Below are 20772 nucleotides of genomic sequence, written 5' to 3' on the forward strand. Positions count from 1 at the left end.
TCGAACTCACAGACCGCAATATCATGACCTGAGCCGAAGTCGGCCGCTTAACCGACTGAGCCATCCAGGTACCCCCCCAAAAAATAACATTTAAAAAATTAAAAAAAATTTTTTTTAATTAAAAAAAATTAAAAAATAAAAAATAAAAACCTCAACAGTAATGAATAAAGGTAACTCTTAAATTTTGTTTTAGCAAAGTTAAACAATGAATAGTTAATAGCTTATTTAGGTCTGCCAATTTGTTTTCATTTGAGCATGGCCAACATTTATGGGGATGAGAGTAGGGGTGGGGAGCATATCTGATAGCCAATGCAAACCCAACCATTAGATATCAAAGACAAAGAGTAACCAAAACTGTGGGACTGAACCACAGCAAATGAGAAATGGCAGTCAAGCTTCTTGGATCTTCTTGGAGCAAAAGTGGCCTTCAGCTGCAATACTGGCCTGCACAGAGTACACCTGCATTCATGATGTCCACCCATGTCCAACAATCTTTTACATTAATGAATCTAACTGAATAGATTTTCCATAGGTTTTTCACTACTGAAATATATAATTTTGCACAGACTTTATTTACCAATTATACTAGAATCATTAAAGATGCACCAAGAAGTTCTAATACACAATATTAATTTCTGCATAATCTTACTGAAAACAAGTTCCATGAAACTGTCTTGTGAACAGAAGAAACTATAAAAATACAGGAGAGAAACATATTTAAATGTTTTATAGTATATGATTTAATAATGTATTTTAATTTAAAATGTACTCATATTAGTCATGCCAATCCTATTAATAAATGAGTTTATTTACTAATCAATAGTTTCTGTACACATTTTACTTGGACAGTAAATTCTCCTTTCTTACTATCCACCAAAAAATACATATATAAAAAAAAACAAAAAAATTTTTGGTATACCTCAAAATTATTATCTAGTTTAATCCATCCATGGTCTCTGGATACTTGGTATTTTTTATACGACTGTTCCAGCAACATTATCTGCTTTTGACTAAAAGGCTTCCATTTCTGTTTTGGTTTCATCTCCCAAACAACACCAGAACTAAAACAATTCACAAAGAAAATTAAATTAGGAGTACATATTAGATTTGCCAGAATTGTTATTCAACTTTAAATTATTGCAATTATCAATCTCCAATGAAAATTATATTTACGCAAGAGACTTTTTTTAAACACCAAAATATACCTGTGGTAGAAAAGTACATGAGGAAAAGGGGTAGGGGAAAAAGTTATTCTATCATACACTGACATCAATCAATCAAAGGACTCACAAACTTTTTTGGTAAGGAGCCATATAGTAAATATTTTAGGCTTTGTGGCTGAGATAAAATTGAGGTTATTATTTAAGTGCTTAGATAACGAGAGAAAAAAAACTTCCACAAATTTTTCTAATTGATGAAATTCAAAATATAAAAACAATTGAGTATACATTTTAAAAACACAAGTTTATTAATGAGAAAAAAGATTTTTAAATTTTTTATTACTTGTTTTTCATTAAAGTATAATTGCCATAAAACATATTAATTGAAATAAAACATAAAAAATAATTTAATATTTGAGTATATTGTAAAATGATCATCACAATAAATCTAGTTACTATCTGTCACCATACGTACTTGCAAAAACAATTTTTTTACGTTTGTTTCTCAGGGGTGACAACTTAATGCTTCACTTAATTAGGGCTCAAAGTCAGTATTCATAGAGGCTAATTCTTTAGTCACTTCAAACTCAGCACTGGCTACTTGACTGTACAGTAACAGCAGTATTAGAAGTATCTAGTGACTCAAGAGCCAAAGAAAACGAGTCAAAATCATTTGTCTTATTTTTAGTTGACTACTGATGTTGTTGTAAAAGTCCTTAGTTGTTCAAGCAACTGTTCTCCCAAAATGACTAATGGTCCTAAGCTTATTTACTCTGGACACATTTCTTCAGGGTTACATTCAGATAATTCAATTAACTTACCACTAATAAAAGGCATTCCTTGCATGGCTAACAAATGAGTCATTCAGAAACTAACTTTGTTGCACCCTCATTTTTGGTTTTTTATTTTTGTGAAGAAATTATGCTAAGAGATAAATCAGTCAGTCAGAGAAAGACAAAAACCAAACGATTTGACTCATCTGTGGAGTTTAAGAAACAAAACAGATGAATATGGGGGAAAGGGAAAGAAAAGAGAGGGAAGCAAATCTTAAGAGACTCTTAAGGAGAGAGAACAAACTGAGGGCTGCTGGAAGGAGGTGGGTAGAGGGATGGGCTAGATGGGTGATGGGTATTAAGGAGGGCACTTGTAATGAGCACTGGGGGCTATACGTAAGTGATGAATCACTAAATTCTACTCCTGAAACCAATATTATACTGTATGTTAACTAACTAGAATTTAAATAAAAACTTGAAATCAAAAATACATACACACACACATACATACACATATACATAAATGAAATTTTGCTGTGATGAGATATTTTGTCTTAAATTTTCTAATCTTTCTGGCCATTCCTTTCCTGTGAGGTAGGCATATTGTGATATGTGCTTATTTGGAAATGTCAATATATCGTATATTCTTTTAGCACAGGTATAGGCTCATTACACAATAAAATAATGCTTTGCCATTTCATTCAATAACTCTGCCCTGTAAGAGAGACATTCAAAGTCCACTTTTCTCTACTTCTTTTGACATGGTGAGAATGCATTAGTAATAAAAAATAAGTAAAAGTTGCAGTATAGCTATACGTGTGGCACTCATACACTCTCAAGTTATTTGTCCTTTGTTGTGTGCTAAGCAGTAGCACAAAAGCAGCCACAGACATGTAAAAGAATAAGCCAGGCTGCGTTCTAATAAACTTTACTTAAGGGCAACAAACTTTGAATTTCATATCATTTTCATTCTGTTACAAAATACTATTTTCCTTTCAAATTTTTCTAACCTAAATTGTAAAAAATTCTTGACCAAGGTCTGTAAAAAAAATAAATAAAAATAAAAACAAGCCACCAGCTAGATTTAGCTGATAGGCCACACTTGGTTGATCCCTGATTACAGAATTTTGCATAATGATAAAATAAAGCCCCATATTATTCCAGCTTACATAGCTTGTTGGTATTAATCAACGATACCGTTAACAATGTCCTCACTGTATCATGTATTAGAGAACACCAATTGATGAAAGTAATAAATAAAGTATCTACTATAAATTATATAAATCCAACACTGATTCATTATAAAAACTCTTCAACAAATTAGGAAGAGAGGAGAACTTCCTCAACTTGATAAGGAACATCAACAAAAAACCTACAGTTAACATCATACTTAATGGTGAGAAACTAGATGCTTTCTTGCCAAGATCAGAAACAAATCAAGGACGTCTACTCTCACCACTCCTTCCTATTCAACACTGGGAAATCCTAGATAATGCAATTAAGTCAAGAAAATAAAAGGTACACAGATTAGGAAAGATGGTGAAACAAAGCTGCCTTTGTTCTCAGATGACATGTCTATGTAGAAAATCCCAAAGATGCAACCAAAAAATTCCTGCAACTAATGTTTCAAGATACAGAGTTAATATACAAAAGTCAGTTGTTTTCTTATATACTTGCAATGAATAATTGAAATTTGAAATTAAAAACACAATAACCTTTACAATGGCAACAAAGAAATGAAACACTTAGATATAAACAGAATCTAACAAATTTGTGCGAAGCCTGTAGACTCATGTATGAGGAAGACAACAAAAGTTTGATGAAAGAGGCTGAAGATCTGAATAAATGAAAGGATCTCTGTACATGGCTATGAAGATTCAATAATGTCAAGACATCGGTTCTTTCCATGTTGATCTATAAATGCAATCCCAACCAGTGTCCCAGCTAACTGAGAAACTAATTCTAAAGTTTATATGGAAAGGCAAAAGACTCAGAACAGCCAATACAATATAGAAGAAGAAAAAAGCTGGAGGATGGAGACTACATGACCTCAAGATTACCACAAAACTACAGACCTCAAGACAGTGTGGTATGGGTGAAAGAACTGACAAACAGATCAAGAAAACAGACGGTCCAGAAATAGACCCTAACACAGATAGTCGGCTAATTTTTGAAAAGGAACAAAAACAATTCAATGGAAAAAGGACAATCTTTTCAACAGTGACAGAACTGGATATCCACATGCGAAAGAAAGAAAGAAAGAAAGAAAGAAAGAAAGGAAGGAAGGAAGGAAGAAAGAAAGAAAAGAAAGAAATCTAGCCACAGAGCTTACACATTTCACAAAAACTAACTGAAAATGTATACAAACCTAAACATCAAACACAAAACTATAAAATCCAGAAAATAACATAGGAGAAAATGTAAGTAACTTTGCACTTGGTGATGACTTTTAAGATACAACACCAAAAGCGCAACTCATGAACCAAAGAATTCATGATGGATCTCCTTCCTATGAAAGACAGTGTTAAAAGAATGAAAAGACAGGCAGAAACTGGAAGAAAATATCTGCAAAACACGTATATGATAAAAGGCTGGCATCTAAAATATATGAGGAACTCTTAAAATTCAATGGTAAGGCCATGAAAAATTACAAAATGGGAAAAAGACCTGAATTTCACCACAGAAGATATTCTGATGGCAAATAAGCATTTGAAAATGCTCAACAGCATATGTAATTAGCAAATTGCAAATTAAAATAACAATGACATATCACTACATCCTAGAAGAATGGCCAAAATCCAGAACACTGACAACAAATACTGGCATGGGTGTGGAACAATGAATGCTCATTCATTCATTCATTCCTGGTGGAAATGCAAAATGGCGCAGCCAGTTTGCAAGACAATTTGGCAACTGCTTACAAAACTAAACTAATCCTACCAAATAATCCAGCAATCACGCTTCTTGATACTTAACCCAAATGACTTAAAAACTTATGTCTACACAAAAAACTACCTATGAATGTTTATAGCAGCTTCATTCATAAATGCCAGAAGTTGGAAGCAACGAAGATGTCTTTCAACAGGTGAATAAACTGTGGTACACCCAAACATGGGATATTATTCAGTGATTTAAAAAAATGAGTTATCGAGCCACAAAAAGACATGAAGAAACCTAAAAAAAATGTCGCTAAGTGAAAGAGGCCTATCTGAAAAGCCTACATAACCGTATGATTCCAGTGATAATGACATTCTGGAAGAGGCAAAAACTTCAGAGACAGTAAAAAGACCAGTGATTTCCAGAGGTTCAGGGGATGAATAGGCAGAAAGACAGAAAGGGATGAATAGGCAGTTACAGGAGATTTTTACAGTAGTGAAACTATTCTATATGACACTGTAATGACAGATATGTGTTACTCATTTGCCAAAACCCATAGAATTATAACACAAAGAGCAAACTCTAACTTAAACAATACCAACACTGGACTTTAAGTAATAATAACAATAACAATAATAATAATAATAATAATAATGTATTAACATTAGTTTATCAATAGTAAAAAATGTACCACACTATTTCAAGATGTTAATAATAGGGGGAAAATGCAGGGTATACAGGAACTCTGTATAGTCAATTTTTCTGTACACCTAAAACTGTTCAAAAGAATAAAAGTCTATTGATTAAAATTACATAACTGATTTACTTTTCCTCAGTACATATCTCTATTGAATGTGTATTAAATGTATAGTGTATCATAACAAAGATAATCAAGTTCTTTTCGGTGAATTTTTAAAAGTCCTGATAAAGGCCAATCTGATACAATATAATAGTATATATAATATTAAAGTAAAAATAAGTTAATCAAAGAACAGCAGAGTGGAAAAACTGAATTTATACAACTTAAAAATGATTTTTATATTAGGTTAAAAATACTATACGATACTGAAATGTATAACCAAGAGAATACATTACTCAAACATATACAAATATAGTAATATTATATTAGCGGCATGTATACCATTTATAGAATCCTTTATCTGTCAGGTGTTGTGTAAAGTACATTATATACATGACCTCTTAATTTTTACTTAGTTTTTATTTTTACTTCACTAAACACATGATTATTGATAAGTGCTATGAGGGTTATACATGGTAACATGTTAACCATTCCACCCAACAGCCTCCAAGAAAAGAAGGAGTCTTTTACCAAAGTCCATGCAATTAAAAAAAAAACTAAATAAATTCGAATATTTTTCCTATACAGATACAAGCAGAGTCAGAGAAAATAACTGGTTCCATCACTATTAAAAAGGTCTAAGTAACCGCCCATTAAAGATTATGTACCCATGTCAAAGACTGCCTTCTCTGTGAACGTTTTTTCCGGTTTATCTGACCCATTGTTGTTGGTTTCCCTAACCCATGCCAGTATAGTAGGAGCAAAGACATTATCTTAGTCATCTTTCTATATTAGGGCATTTTCAACTAGCAGTGAAAAAAACTGTTCAAAAGTTATGCTGAAAGAATATATAGTATATCCAAATACAGAATATATTTATTCTCATTAAGCTTGACACTATGAGCTCAATGCTTCTGAAAGACTTCTGATGCCTTATCTTCCTTCTTCCCTACCTGGTTATCCCAATATATGAAACTTCCTGCTTGTTTTCATTGTTAACCAGTGAAAGCCCAAGACTGTGGAGAGAAAAGGTTATTTCATGATCGGCCTGCTCCATTTCTTCTGCCTGCAGTGCTTTGGAAACCAAGGCAACATCATCAGTGAAAAGCAACACTCGCTGACGCCCATCCAGGAATGATACCCAGTGTATCTGGATATTTGCATCATATGGAAACTGTCCACATTCATCCTGGGGAAAAATAGATTTAATATTAAACTCATAAGCAGCAAGTTGTCATTACATAAAGTTAAACTACAGTCACATTTAGAAAAGTTTGACAAGTATGTCTATAAATTGAAAACCATCAAAATGACATAAATTAAAGTTAAAACCTATTTTAAAACCTATTTTAAAACATAACTCACTGACTTTTTCAAACAATAACAAACATTAATAGTGCTTAATTTTTTTTTTTGTACCCTAGGTTTGACTGCTCAAAGGGCACTTGGCAGGAACAAGAGTTTCCTACAATGGCACTGGTGCGGTAAGCTGCTTACTTGTCTCCAAGATGGTTCCTATATTTATTAGAATAGTAACCTCAGATAAAACTAACCTACTTATTTTTATGTTTTAATAACTTATAACACTGCAAATATTTACAACAGTGATTATATAAATAGTGACTACATAAATAGTGATTATATAAATCACACTATTCAACAATAAAACTATGGTTTGTACTCATACTTTTTCACAAAGCCTTCTTGGCTGAGGGTCTCACCATGGCCCTTAAAAATATAAGATTTGATTTGGTCAGTGTTTTCAGAGACTTAAATAATTATTCCCCTTCATTCTGGACTTAATATAAATATAACAGTCATTTCAACAAGCGTGACAAGTACCTACTATGTGCTTTCCATCTCATGCTTTCTTGGAAAAAAAATGCAAATGGATAAAGGATTTACCAAAAGCATAGGTATAGATGAGTTCTGTTGCTGTTTAAAATCAAGTACTTTTTAAAAACTCAACTATAGTTGACACAGGATGTTTCATTAGTTTTAAGCGTACAAAATAATGTTCAACAGCTTCTATACGTTATCCTATGTTCACCACAAGAATAGCTACTATCTGTCACCATTCAACACTACTGAAATACCAATGACTATATTCCCTATGCTGTACCTGTCAGCCCTGTGACTTATGGAAGTCTGTACCTCCCACTCCCCTTCACGCATTTCACCCACTGCTCCCTGCCTACCTCAACCTCTGGCAAGCACCAGTTTGTTCTCTATATTGATGGGTCTGTTTCTGTTTTTTTGTTTGTTTACTTTTTAATTAGGTTTATTTGTTTTTCAGAAAGAGAGCATGAGTGGGAGAGGGGCAGAGAGAGAAAGAGACAGAGAATCTAAAGCAGGCTCCAGACTCCGAGCTGTCAGCACAGAGCCCAATGCAGGGCTTGAACCCAAGAACCATGAGATCATGACCTGAGCCGAAGTAGGACGCTTAACCGACTGAGCAACCCAGGCGTCCTTGTTTGTTTTTTAGATTCCAATGTAAGTGAAATCACATGGTTGTTTTGTCTTTCTCTGTCTGACTTACTTCACATAGCATAATATCCTCAAGGTTTTTCCATGTTATTACTAATGACAAGAACTCATTATTTTTAAGGCTGAGCAATACTCTATGATATATATACATATATGTATGTATATCACATTCTGTTCTTTTAAATCTCTCAGTGGGGGGCATCCAAGTGGCTCAGTAGTTAAGTGTCTGCTTCAGCTCAGGTCATGATCTCACTGTTCTGGAGATCCAGCCCTGATCTAGCCCAACACAGGGCTGCAGAGCTGGATGGAGCCTGCTTGGGATTCTCTCTCTCTCTGCCACTCCCCTGCTCATATGCACGTGAGCGTGTTCTCTCTCCCTCAAAATAAATAAACTTAAAAAAATTTTTAAACATTTAAAAAAATCTTTCAGTGGACTCAAGCCAGGAGAGTTAAGAATAGGTAAATATGCGGGTATTATTTTATATAAAATAGTTCTATATATAAAAATAACCTTATGTATATCCAAGATTTTATATACATATAAAATAATGCCTGGCAGATTTAGAGCAATAATTCTTGGCAAATATACAACATATATTTTCAGCGTTTAAAACTACCTGTTATATCATTATATAATGGCATCATCCAAGCCAAATGACAGGATAAGGACAAGACATTTACTGATGTACACAGGCTATTTGCATATCTTGGCTACTGTAAATACTGTCGCAATAAACAGGGGTGCATATACCTTTTCAAATTATTGTTTTATTTTCTTTGTGTAAATACCCAGAAGTGGAAAAACTGGATCCTGTGGTACTTCCATTTTTAGTTTTTTGAGGAACCTCCATACTGTTTTCCCAGTGGCTGCACTAATTTATATTCCCACCAACAGTGCATAAGTGTTCTTTTTTCTCCACATCCTCGCCAGCATACTGCTTTTTAAAAATTTATTGCTTTTAACATAGGTCAAAGTAGCCTACTCAGTTTTTAAAATTCTAATATGCAATCAAATTTTGCAAATGTTCCTTAAGTACCTATTAAGAAGGTGAATTCTCTCTGTAAAGTACAAAATTTGGTATGTGTCTTGGTTCAATCTTAGTTATTATGGAAATACTCTCTAATCATATTTAGTTTTCATCTATTTGGTCTGTTAAGAATTAAATGAGGTGTGTTAAAATATCCTCTGGTAATTGTGTTTTGGTCGACTTCCAGCATTTTAAGTTTTATATTTTTGATATGATGTTATTCTTTGCAGGAAAGTTTATGGCTATCATGCCTTTTTTGTCATAACATCATATTCTATTTAAAGGTTTCTGCTTTGAATTATAGTTGTTCAGAAATTAATACCAAAAACTTCACTTTCTTTTTACTTCTGTCTGCCTGCTGTATCTTTACTGCCTCTTTATGCTTGTAACTTACACTTCCTTAGCTTTCCCTCCCTTACTCTAAAGGTAAAATTTTCTTTATGTTCTTTTTCTCATTTTAAAATTCTTTTATCAATGATTTTAGATCTACAAATTGACAAGTTTTTTTTAAAAAACAAAATCTTTAATCTATGTTTCTCTAATTAAAATGTAAGATTAAATGATGTATTTATAGAATGAGCAAAATATACTCTGCTTCCCGACTCTGCTTTCACTTCATTTTGTTGTCTCTTTTTATTTCACCATTCATTCTTCTATTTCATACCTGCCATCACTTTATAACTTAACTGAGGATGTGAGGAAATTTTCTTGTGGTCCTCTTACAGTAAAAAATTTTTCAGAGGTATAATGACCTCTGATTCTACAGAATAATGCTACATTTTTCTCCCAAACTATTTTTTTCATAAACCCAATGTTGTTGTTGTTGTTGTTGTTTCCTTTTCATTCATACTTAATAAGGAAAGATCTGTTCAGACCTAAGGTTTAACCAATAATGTGTAGATTTCCTTTGAACTCCCTCTTCACGTCCACTGGGGCCTGAGCAGATCTCCCTTCCCAAATGAACCTAGCAGACCCGGGAATGAGCAAGTGCCTTGCTTCCAACTCAATTTCCAGAATCTGGCAGATTATGTGCTATTTTTCCTACGGCCTGGTTCTCTAACACCAAACAGAAGAGAAACATTAAAAACTACAACCCCTGTATACACCATTCCCAGATGCTTTCTGAATGTGCCTCAGTATACAAACCTGAATATCCTCCTCCAGAAGGTCCTTCCCATGTTCTCTCTAGTGTCGATACACTACCTTGGGGCATTGCAGTTGCTGAGCAGCATTAAATGTGAGGAGAGGGGAAGTAATACCAGCAAAGCACAGAAATCTCTGGCAAAGCTCCCACGCCTCTGAGCCAGGGAGCTAAGAGTATCAGGGAAGTGAAGCCTCGGTACCACTCATAAACCTTTTGTTTTGCTCTTATAAAAAGTAAAGCACAAGCAACCAGTAGAGCTCCATCAAATTGTCATGATGGAAATTATTGCAAGAATCCAGTAACAGAGGAACTATCATTCTGATATTTCAAAAGTGGGTAAGTCTTTATCTCTTTTGTGGGTATTTCAGAGGAATTATGGGAGAGGATAATCCAGTCACTGTTGGCCAATTACCATTTTAAAGCAAAAGTCAAGAAAGCTTTTTTAACAAATGGCATTATCAGACAAAAGAGCAGGACACTGTTATGAACTTTTCATGATAGAACATATTACTACAGAAACTAGATGATCTATATCACTAATGCAGGAGCCAATTCTTACATCAGAGAAAGGCTGGTATATGAATTAAGAGCTTCCCAAAGTCTAAGACTCTCAGAATAACATATATGATTAAATTAGTTGCCTAAATACTGTTTCAATAAATATTTCATTAAATTTTTCATATGGGATAATTTGCATACTGTCAGATTCCTATGGCCTTGGGGCGACTCGGTGGCTCAGTCAGTTAGGTGTCCCACTCTTGATTTCAGCTCAGGTCATGAGCTCACAGTTGTGAGAATGAGCCCCACGTTAGGCTCCACGCTGAGTGTGGAGCCTGGTTGGGACTCTCTCTCTCCTTATCTCTCTGCCCCTCCCTGGCTCACTCTCTCTCAAAATAAATATACATTAAAAAATAAAACTAAAAAAAAAACCATGGCCTTGATTGGGAAAACATGCCTAAAAACTTCATAGCCAACAGTGGTAAGCATATGTTCAAAATGAAATTGTTTTCACCTAGCTTTAAAGTTGCTTTCTTTAAAGCTTAAATGTATATTAGTAACTGAAAGAAACCAATTTGAGAAAGCTTAAATGTATATTATTAACTGAAGGAAACCAATACTATATCATTCCAACTATATTACATTCTGGAAAAGGCAAAACTATGGACACAATAAAGTGATGAGTGCTTGCCAGGTGGGAAGGGTGAGTGGACTGGCAGGCCACAGCAGATTTTTAGGGCAGAGAAAATACTCTATATGATAGTATAATACTGGATATATGTCATCACATAATTGTTCAAACCCACAGAATGTACAAGAGAGAACCGTAACATAAACTAAGGACTCTGGATGATTATGGTATGTCAGTGTAAATTCATTTTTGGTAAATCATCAACTATTTTGATGAGTGGTGTTGATAAAGGGTGAGGCTCTGTATGTGTGGAGTCAGGGTATATGGAAAGTATATGTATATCTCTCTCACTGTTGTAAAATTGAAACTGCTCTAAAAAATAAAGTCTTAAAAATTTTTTTAAAATAAAGTTGCTTTCTTTAAAAAAAAAAAGGCACATTAGAGGGTACTTGAATGGTCTTTACCGGGCAAGATGAAGCAGGACTATTTTTTACATTGTAAACACATTATTTTGACTAATCTAAAATATTGGTATGAACTACTTGCAATCTAAAGTCCAAAAGCAACTTATTTTGATAATGCTTCCAGGGGCGCCTGGGTGGCTCAGTCTGACTTCGACTCAGGGCACGATCTCACTGTTCGTGGGCTCGAGCCCCATGTCGGGCTCGGTGCTGACAGCTCGGAGCCTGGACCCTGCCTCAGATTCTGTGTCTCCCTCTCACTCTGCTCCTCCCCCACTCATGCTCTGTGTCTCTCTCTCAAAAATAAATAAACATTAAAAAAATTTTTTTTTTAAAAAAGGAAAATACTTCCATCTGATCTTTCATTCAGTAAGGGCAAAGAGGACTGTGTGAAGCTAGCTTGCCTGCTTCCTTTGCCATCAGGCAGCTCATACAGCACCCATTCACATCAAATGATACCTTTAACAGACTGTGCTCCCCAGTATTTGCTGCATACGTCCATGTAAGCTGTCTGGTACCAGTAGGATCCGCCCAGGCAAAGAGTCGAGCTTGTCCTGGCAGCAAGTGCACTTCTTCCTGTGAGCCACTGAAACACAACGGACAGAGGGAAGATTAAAATATCCAAGCCTTGAGATACCCAGACCTGTGATTTACAGAGAGGGGACTGGCAGAAAAATCTTATAAAATCACCTTTGTTAATCAACAGAACCCTGCGTAACAATAAGTAACCTAAAATGTCCAACAAACTAATGGTTTTAAAGCTTGAGGGAATGGAATTTGCCTTTCTGAACCTGCAGTACCCTCCAAATTGATCCAGGCAATATAACAGCAATGGAATTCATTAAGGTAGACAGATTGGTACATCCGAGTCCACCTGTAGAAAAAAGCTATAAATAGTAAGTTCTTTGGCAGCAGCAGAACTCCACTCAGTGCTTAAATTTAAGTTTTTTAATCACACACAATTAGATAACAAACATGAGTCTCAGGAAAAAAGAAATTAGGTCCATACTGTTGCTACTCAAAGTGATCTGTGGATAAGCAGCATCAACATCAACTGGAGCTTCCTGAAAGTGCAAAATCCTGGGCCCCGCCTAAAACCTGCTAAATCAGAATCTGTACTTTAACAATGTTTAAGAAGTATTAGTCCATATTACAAAAAACTTTCCAGAGAACTAAAAAGAAAAAAAAAATTAACCCAATTAGGTTTCAACCCCATTCTGTGCTTTTAGATCTCTCAGTGAGGGGTGGGAGTGAGTAGCTCAGTAGTTAAGGGTCAGGTTCTTGGTTTTAGTTCAGGTCATGATCTCACTGTTCTGGAGATCCAGCCCTGATCCAGCCCCGCACAGGGCTGTAGAGCTCAATGGAGCCTGCTTGGGATTCTCTCTTTCTCTCTCTCTCTCTGCCCCTCTCCTGCTTGTGTGCACATGCATGTGTTTTAAAATTTTTTTTTAAATTAAAAAAATTCTCTCAGTGGATTCAAGCCAGAAGACTTAAAAATAGGTAAATCTGGGGGCGCTTGGGTGGCTCAGTGAGTTAAGCGTCAGCTGAGGTCATGATCTCACGGTTCATGACTTCAAGCCCCGCTTCGGACTCTGTGCTGACAGCTCAGAGCCTGGAGCCTGCTTCAGATTTTGTGTCTCCCTCTCTCTCTGCCCCTGCCCTGCTGACTCTCTGTCTCTCTCAAAAAGTGAATAAACATTAAAAAAAATATTAAAAAAAAAGAATACGTAAGTCTGCAAGGCATTATTTTATATAAAATAATTCTCTATATAAAAATAACCTTATGTATATACAAGATTTTATACATATATAAAATAATGCCTTGCAGATTTATAGCAATAATTCCTGGCAAATATACAACATACATTGTCAGGGTGTAAAACTATCTGTTAAATCATTATATAACGGCATCATCCAAACCAAATGACAGGACAAGCAAGAACAACAAAATTCCTATCATCCCACACTTATATTCAACACCACTATCTACTTATTGTCCTCTCATTTAATCTACCACCTCTATTGGGAACAAAAGCAAACAAACAACAACAACAAAGCATTACCAGATTACAAAAGAATAATAATGCTCAGAGGTTCACAGTTCCTCATATGCAATTCTGAAATTGTAAAAGCTCTTATCAGTTTGGTGTCAAAAGTCATTTGGCTAAAAAAATGGCTCTGAATTGATGCAAGACTATTAATTTTTATTTATCCCACTTGGTATGAATATTTATAAGTTTTGCTGCAGGAATATTTTTTTTAATATGAAATTTATTGTCAAATTGGTTTCCATACAACACCCATTGCTCATCCCAACAGGTGCAGGAATATTAATGTATTGGACTACAGAGAACTGCTCCACACCTGCTGGGGGTATTATAATAAACAGCATGTGTTCCACATTACCTTTCTAAAATCAGAAAACATGTGGAATGTGAAACTCATCTACACTCCAAGTGTTTCCCAGAAAAGACTGTGGGCCAGTAAAAAGCAAACGAGATTTTCCATGTAGCTTTTTTTTCATACCTCTGTTTGTATGAGAGGACGTCCTGTGGTGTGTGGTTTATTATCAGAGCAGGCGCAGATCCTTCATGGTAATCAGAAAACGTTATGACAGTTGAATGTTCAGCAGTGTTTACATCCACCAAGATACCTCCATTCTATTGTAGAAAAAAAACTTGTTTGAAGTATTGGTTTAACTTGCAGTGACATTTGGAATTGCAGTCAGTTACGGAGACACAAAAAGATTGTGTTCTTATATTCTCAATGAAGAGCACACTGGCTCTCTGATCTCTTACAAATACATGTACAGCATGAGATATATATTAGCACCTTCACATAATTACCAGATTTTATAGCATGCTTCAATAAAATATTTTAAAGCAAAATTTCAAAACCAAAGATGTTTTATTATAAAACATGAAAACATACCAGCTCTTCCAAGCTCAATAAAGTGCCATTATCCTGTCGGTTATAAAAAAATGGTTTGGAGGAACCTTCACAGCCCACCACTCTCACACAAAGTTTGCCTGACAAATTTTCAGGCCAAAAGGGAAGGCACTAAAAATACAAAAGTTAGTATCAGTCTTAAAACAGTACTGTGGTATCAATAAGATAATGGCTACTTAAGTTTTTAATTCTAAATCTGACCATGATACAATTATTAGTACGTTTGTTTCTTAAAATATTTCCTCATCTCATGTTAAAGTTACTGACAATATAAGGACTATTTATGAAACCAAAGAAACTCCATGAGAAGAATACAGATTTAGTAGTCTTCATGTACTTATGAAAAAATTACAAATGAGAAACTAAAGAGTTTACTGATTAAGAATGACTCAAGTATCTTGAATATTTAAAACCTATAATCTTAATAACATTTGCTTGGGGCGCCTGGGTGGCGCAGTCGGTTGAGCGTCCGACTTCAGCCAGGTCACGATCTCACGGTCCGTGAGTTCGAGCCCCGCGTCGGGCTCTGGGCTGATGGCTCGGAGCCTGGAGCCTGTTTCCAATTCTGTGTCTCCCTCTCTCTCTGTCCCTCCCCCGTTCATGCTCTGTCTCTCTCTGTCCCAAAAAATAAAATAAACGTTGAAAAAAAAAAAAATCTTAATAACATTTGCTTTTGTGCATACTCCATTTTAATTGCTTAATGCACTATGAATTCTTTCATAGCATATATTTTCCTAGATAAACTAGAAACACAGTTGAAGGCAGTGAAAAGAACACCAGCGACCTCGTTGGAAGTCCTGACATTATCTTCATGTTTGATCTTAATAAAATTATATAGCTCATTGAGCCTTATCTGTGAAACTGAGGTTTTAGTTCCTAATATAATACAAAATGCCCTTCTGTTATAGAGTAGTAAGTGAATTCCATTTCTGAATAAAAATGATACTGTTATCAAACCCCCATCAATGATAATGAGCATTTATTTGTTGCCAAGGCTACAGAAATCATTCTAAGTGACTTGGAAAGCCCATGTCTCTCAGAACTCTAAATTTGTTTGCACTATAACTAGAATCCTTCCTCTTAAGCTTCTTGCTAAGTTTTTAAAAATATATATAATTTTGTTTTTGAGACATACGAAGAATGGTTCTATCCTTAAGGTCAACTGGTTTGGTTAAAAACTCACACAAATTCAAGCACTAAGGCTCATCTTTGCCCCTGTCCTCTTCTACACTCTTTCCCTCACTCTGTTCATCTCCTAAAATCTTATTGAGCCTGTGAAGTTTAGTCTAACTCTCACCTCTTCTATGAAACATTCCTTTTGCTCTTGGCCACAATGATCGTGACTTCCAAAGACTTCACCAATCTTAGAAAAGTATGAGATTTTAACTTCCTTCTTGGTAAAGTGAGGGGGTCGAATTTTAGCAGAATTTTCAAGGAAACTTGAAATTTTACACAAATTCTACAACCACCTATAACTTAGCATACACAATCTTTTTTTCCACATGTGAATTTATGAGTCTTAAGCCCTCCAACAGCATTATATACTTCTTGAACACAGAGGCACTATCCTGACTACTGAGACAATTCATAGTACGTCATCTTAATGTACTTTTCACAGTACACATCCATGTTCTATACATACAGGAAGAACTACAGCCTGAGTGTCAACCCTCTAGACTGGCTAGTGATAAATATTACCAGTAATTTTCTTCTTCTTTTTTTTAACATGTGTTTATGAAAAAAAAGTCAAAGCTGGCTGTCATGTTTTAATATACAAATACTGTAGCAAAGTGAGGGTAACACAAAAGTATATGCAATTCTTATTTATCTGTCTATATCTATTTGTACATTTCAGGAGCCAGTCATAGTGAAGGAAAACTTTACCTCTGAAGAAGCAATATAGTTCCACTTAGTAGTTGGCATTGAGCCATCAGACGCAATTTCACCAACTTCCAGTTCTAATGACGACTTGTTTGCAATGGTACAAAAGGGAGTCAGGGTAACTATTCGTGTAAGATTAAAACTGCTCATTTTGATGCTAACACCAACCTGTGTAAAGGAACAAGCTTCTTTGAAATGATACACACACCCCATTCACATAAAGATTTCTTAAGATATTTTAAAATAACGCCTGTAAATAAAGTAACTACTAAGCCATATTCAACTACTGATTATCTTCTCACTAAGAAAAATATTTGGCTCCTTAGTTTGGCTCCATCAGAAATCAATTCAAGAAATATCAAACAGTTCCATTTTGTATAATTCCTCCACTTGCTAGGTGGACTGCTGCCAGATTCACGAAACACTTAAGAAAGCCAAGGAAATGTTCCAAGTTTACTTGGTTGAATTTTGTTTTCCAGTGAATTTGGGGTCAGCAACGGCAATTAGAAGCTAACCTCCACTGGCATTCGGGAACAACAAGAAACGGGCGAGGTGCCCCCGAAAACTCTTGAGTTCACTGTCTTTCTGGCCGTTTCAAGGGCTCTGACAACTGCTTTAAAACCTTTCTTGATGGAGTCCGGAAGATGGCGGCGTAGGAGGACGCTGGGCTCACCGCGCGTCCTGCTGATCACTTAGATTCCACTTACACCTGCCTAAAGAACCCAGAAAACCGCCAGAGGATTAGCAGAACGGAGTCTCCGGAGCCAAGCGCAGACGAGAGGCCCACGGAAGAGGGTAGGAAGGGCGGCGAGGTGGTGCGCGCTCCACGGACTGGCGGGAGGGAGCCGGGGCGGAGGGGCGGCTCGCCGGCCAAGCGGAGCCCCCGAGTCTGGCTGGCAAAAGTGGAGGGGCCGGACGGACTGTGTTCTGACAGCAAGCGCGACTTAGCGTCTGGGAGGTCATAAGTTAACAGCTCTGCTCAGAAAGCAGGAAGGCTGGAGGACAAAGGGAGGGAGAGCTGCTGAGCCCCCGGACGGACGGCAGAGCTCAGCTTGGCGGGGAACAAAGGCGCTCGCCAGCGCCATCTCCCTCGCCCATCCCCCAGCCAAAATCCCAAAGGGAACCAGTTCCTGCCAGGGAACTTGCTCGCGCAGCGCAAACACCAAACTCTGTGCATCTGCGGAGCCAAACCTCCGGCAGCGGATCTGACTCCCTCCCGCTGCCACAGGGCCCCTCCTGAAGTGGATCACCTAAGGAGAAGCGAGCTAAGCCTGCCCCTCCTGCCCCCGTGCACCTTGCCTACCCACCCCAGGTAATACGCCAGATCCCCAGCACCACAAGCCTGGCAGTGTGCAAGTAGCCCAGACGGGCCACGCCACCCCACAGTGAATCCCGCCCCTAGGAGAGGGGAAGAGAAGGCACACACCAGTCTGACTGTGGCCCCAGCGGTGGGCTGGGGGCAGACATCAGGTCGGACTGCGGCCCCGCCCACCAACTCCAGTTATACACCACAGCACAGGGGAAGTGCCCTGCAGGTCCTCACCACTCCAGGGACTATCCAAAATGACCAAACGGAAGAATTCCCCTCAGAAGAATCTCCAGGAAATAACAACAGCGAATGAACTGATCAAAAAGGATTTAAATAATATAACAGAAAGTGAATTTAGAATAATAGTCATAAAATTAATCGCTGGGCTTGAAAACAGTATACAGGACAGCAGAGAATCTCTTGCTACAGAGATCAAGGGACTAAGGACCAGTCACGAGGAGCTGAAAAACGCTTTAAACGAAATGCAAAACAAAATGGAAACCACGACAGCTCGGCTTGAAGAGGCAGAGGAGAGAATAGGCGAACTAGAAGATAAAGTTATGGAGAAAGAGGAAGCTGAAAGAAAGAGAGATAAAAAAATCCAGGAGTATGAGGGGAAAATTAGAGAACTAAGTGATACACTAGAAAGAAATAATATACGCATAATTGGTATCCCAGAGGAGGAAGAGAGAGGGAAAGGTGCTGAAGGGGTACTTGAAGAAATTATAGCTGAGAACTTCCCTGAACTGGGGAAGGAAAAAGGCATTGAAATCCAAGAGGCACAGAGAACTCCCTTCAGACCTAACTTGAATCGATCTTCTGCACGACATATCATAGTGAAACTGGCAAAATACAAGGATAAAGAGAAAATTCTGAAAGCAGCAAGGGATAAACGTGCCCTCACATATAAAGGGAGACCTATAAGACTCGTGACTGATCTCTCCTTTGAAACTTGGCAGGCCAGAAAGGCTTGGCACGATATCTACAGTGTGCTAAACAGAAAAAATATGCAGCCGAGAATCCTTTATCCAGCAAGTCTGTCATTTAGAATAGAAGGAGAGATAAAGGTCTTCCCAAACAAACAAAAACTGAAGGAATTTGTCACCACGAAACCAGCCCTACAAGAGATCCTAAGGGGGATCCTGTGAGACAAAGTACCAGAGACATCACTACAAGCATAAAACATACAGACATCACAATGACTCTAAACCCGTATCTTTCTATAATAACACTGAATGTAAATGGATTAAATGCACCAACTAAAAGACATAGGGTATCAGAATGGATACAAAAACAAGACCCATCTATTTGCTGTCTACAAGAGACTCATTTTAGATCTGAGGACACCTTTAGATTGAGAGTGAGGGGATGGAGAACTATTTATCATGCTACTGCAAGCCAAAAGAAAGCTGGAGTAGCCATACTTATATCAGACAAACTAGACTTTAAATTAAAGGCTGTAACAAGAGATGAAGAAGGGCATTATATAATAATCACAGGGTCTATCCATCAGGAAGAGCTAACTATTATAAATGTCTATGCGCCGAATACCGGAGCCCCCAGATATATAAAACAATTACTCATAAACATAAGCAACCTTATTGATAAGAATGTGGTCATTGCAGGGGACTTTAACACCCCACTTACAGAAATGGATAGATCATCTAGACACACAGTCAATAAAGAAACAAGGGCCCTGAATGATACATTGGATCAGATGGACTTGACAGATCTATTTAGAACTCTGCATCCCAAAGCAACAGAATATACTTTCTTCTCGAGTGCACATGGAACATTCTCCAAGATAGATCATATACTGGGTCACAAAACAGCCCTTCATAAGTTTACAAGAATTGAAATTATACCATGCATACTTTCAGACCACAATGCTATGAAGCTTGAAATCAACCACAGGAAAAAGTCTGGAAAACCTCCAAAAGCATGGAGGTTAAAGAACACCCTACTAACGAATGAGTGGGTCAACCAGGCAATTAGAGAAGAAATTAAAAAATATATGGAAACAAACGAAAATGAAAATACAACAATCCAAACGCTTTGGGACGCAGCGAAGGCAGTCCTGAGAGGAAAATACATTGCAATCCAGGCCTATCTCAAGAAACAAGAAAAATCCCAAATACAAAATCTAACAGCACACCTAAAGGAAATAGAAGCAGAACAGCAAAGGCAGCCTAAACCCAGCAAAAGAAGAGAAATAATAAAGATCAGAGCAGAAATAAACAATATAGAATCTAAAAAAACTGTGGAGCAGATCAACGAAACCAAGAGTTGGTTTTTTGAAAAAATAAACAAAATTGACAAACCTCTAGCCAGGCTTCTCAAAAAGAAAAGGGAGATGACCCAAATAGATAAAATCATGAATGAAAATGGAATTATTACAACCAATCCCTCAGAGATACAAACAATTATCAGGGAATACTATGAAAAATTATATGCCAACAAATTGGACAACCTGGAAGAAATGGACAAATTCCTAAACACCCACACTCTTCCAAAACTCAATCAGGAGGAAATAGAAAGCTTGAACAGACCCATATTATCAAAAATCTCCCAACAAATAAGAGTCCAGGACCAGATGGCTTCCCAGGGGAGTTCTACCAGACGTTTAAAGCAGAGATAATACCTATCCTTCTCAAGCTATTCCAAGAAATAGAAAGGGAAGGAAAACTTCCAGACTCATTCTATGAAGCCAGTATTACTTTGATTCCTAAACCAGACAAAGACCCAGTAAAAAAAGAGAACTACAGGCCAATATCT

The 20772-nt window shown here is 36.8% G+C and overlaps 1 protein-coding gene across 3 annotated transcripts in view; it reads right to left on the reverse strand.

The window, feature by feature from the left end:
- VPS13C (vacuolar protein sorting 13 homolog C) overlaps positions 1–20772 on the reverse strand; it is a 211164-nt gene that overhangs the window by 36937 nt on the left and 153455 nt on the right. For all 3 annotated transcript variants that reach the window (XR_007453840.1, XM_049613728.1, XM_049613729.1), the window contains exons 61-66: positions 16692–16856; positions 14790–14918; positions 14385–14518; positions 12318–12444; positions 6563–6798; positions 920–1061 (exon numbers count right to left, since the gene is read on the reverse strand). Coding sequence is in view for 2 of the 3 variants with exons in the window: in XM_049613728.1 (XP_049469685.1) it covers positions 920–1061; positions 6563–6798; positions 12318–12444; positions 14385–14518; positions 14790–14918; positions 16692–16856 (933 nt within the window). In the remaining variant the exon portion in view is untranslated. The remainder of the gene's footprint in view (positions 1–919; positions 1062–6562; positions 6799–12317; positions 12445–14384; positions 14519–14789; positions 14919–16691; positions 16857–20772) is intronic.

Source organism: Panthera uncia (genome assembly GCF_023721935.1).
Source record: "Panthera uncia isolate 11264 chromosome B3 unlocalized genomic scaffold, Puncia_PCG_1.0 HiC_scaffold_1, whole genome shotgun sequence".
NCBI lineage: Eukaryota > Metazoa > Chordata > Mammalia > Carnivora > Felidae > Panthera > Panthera uncia.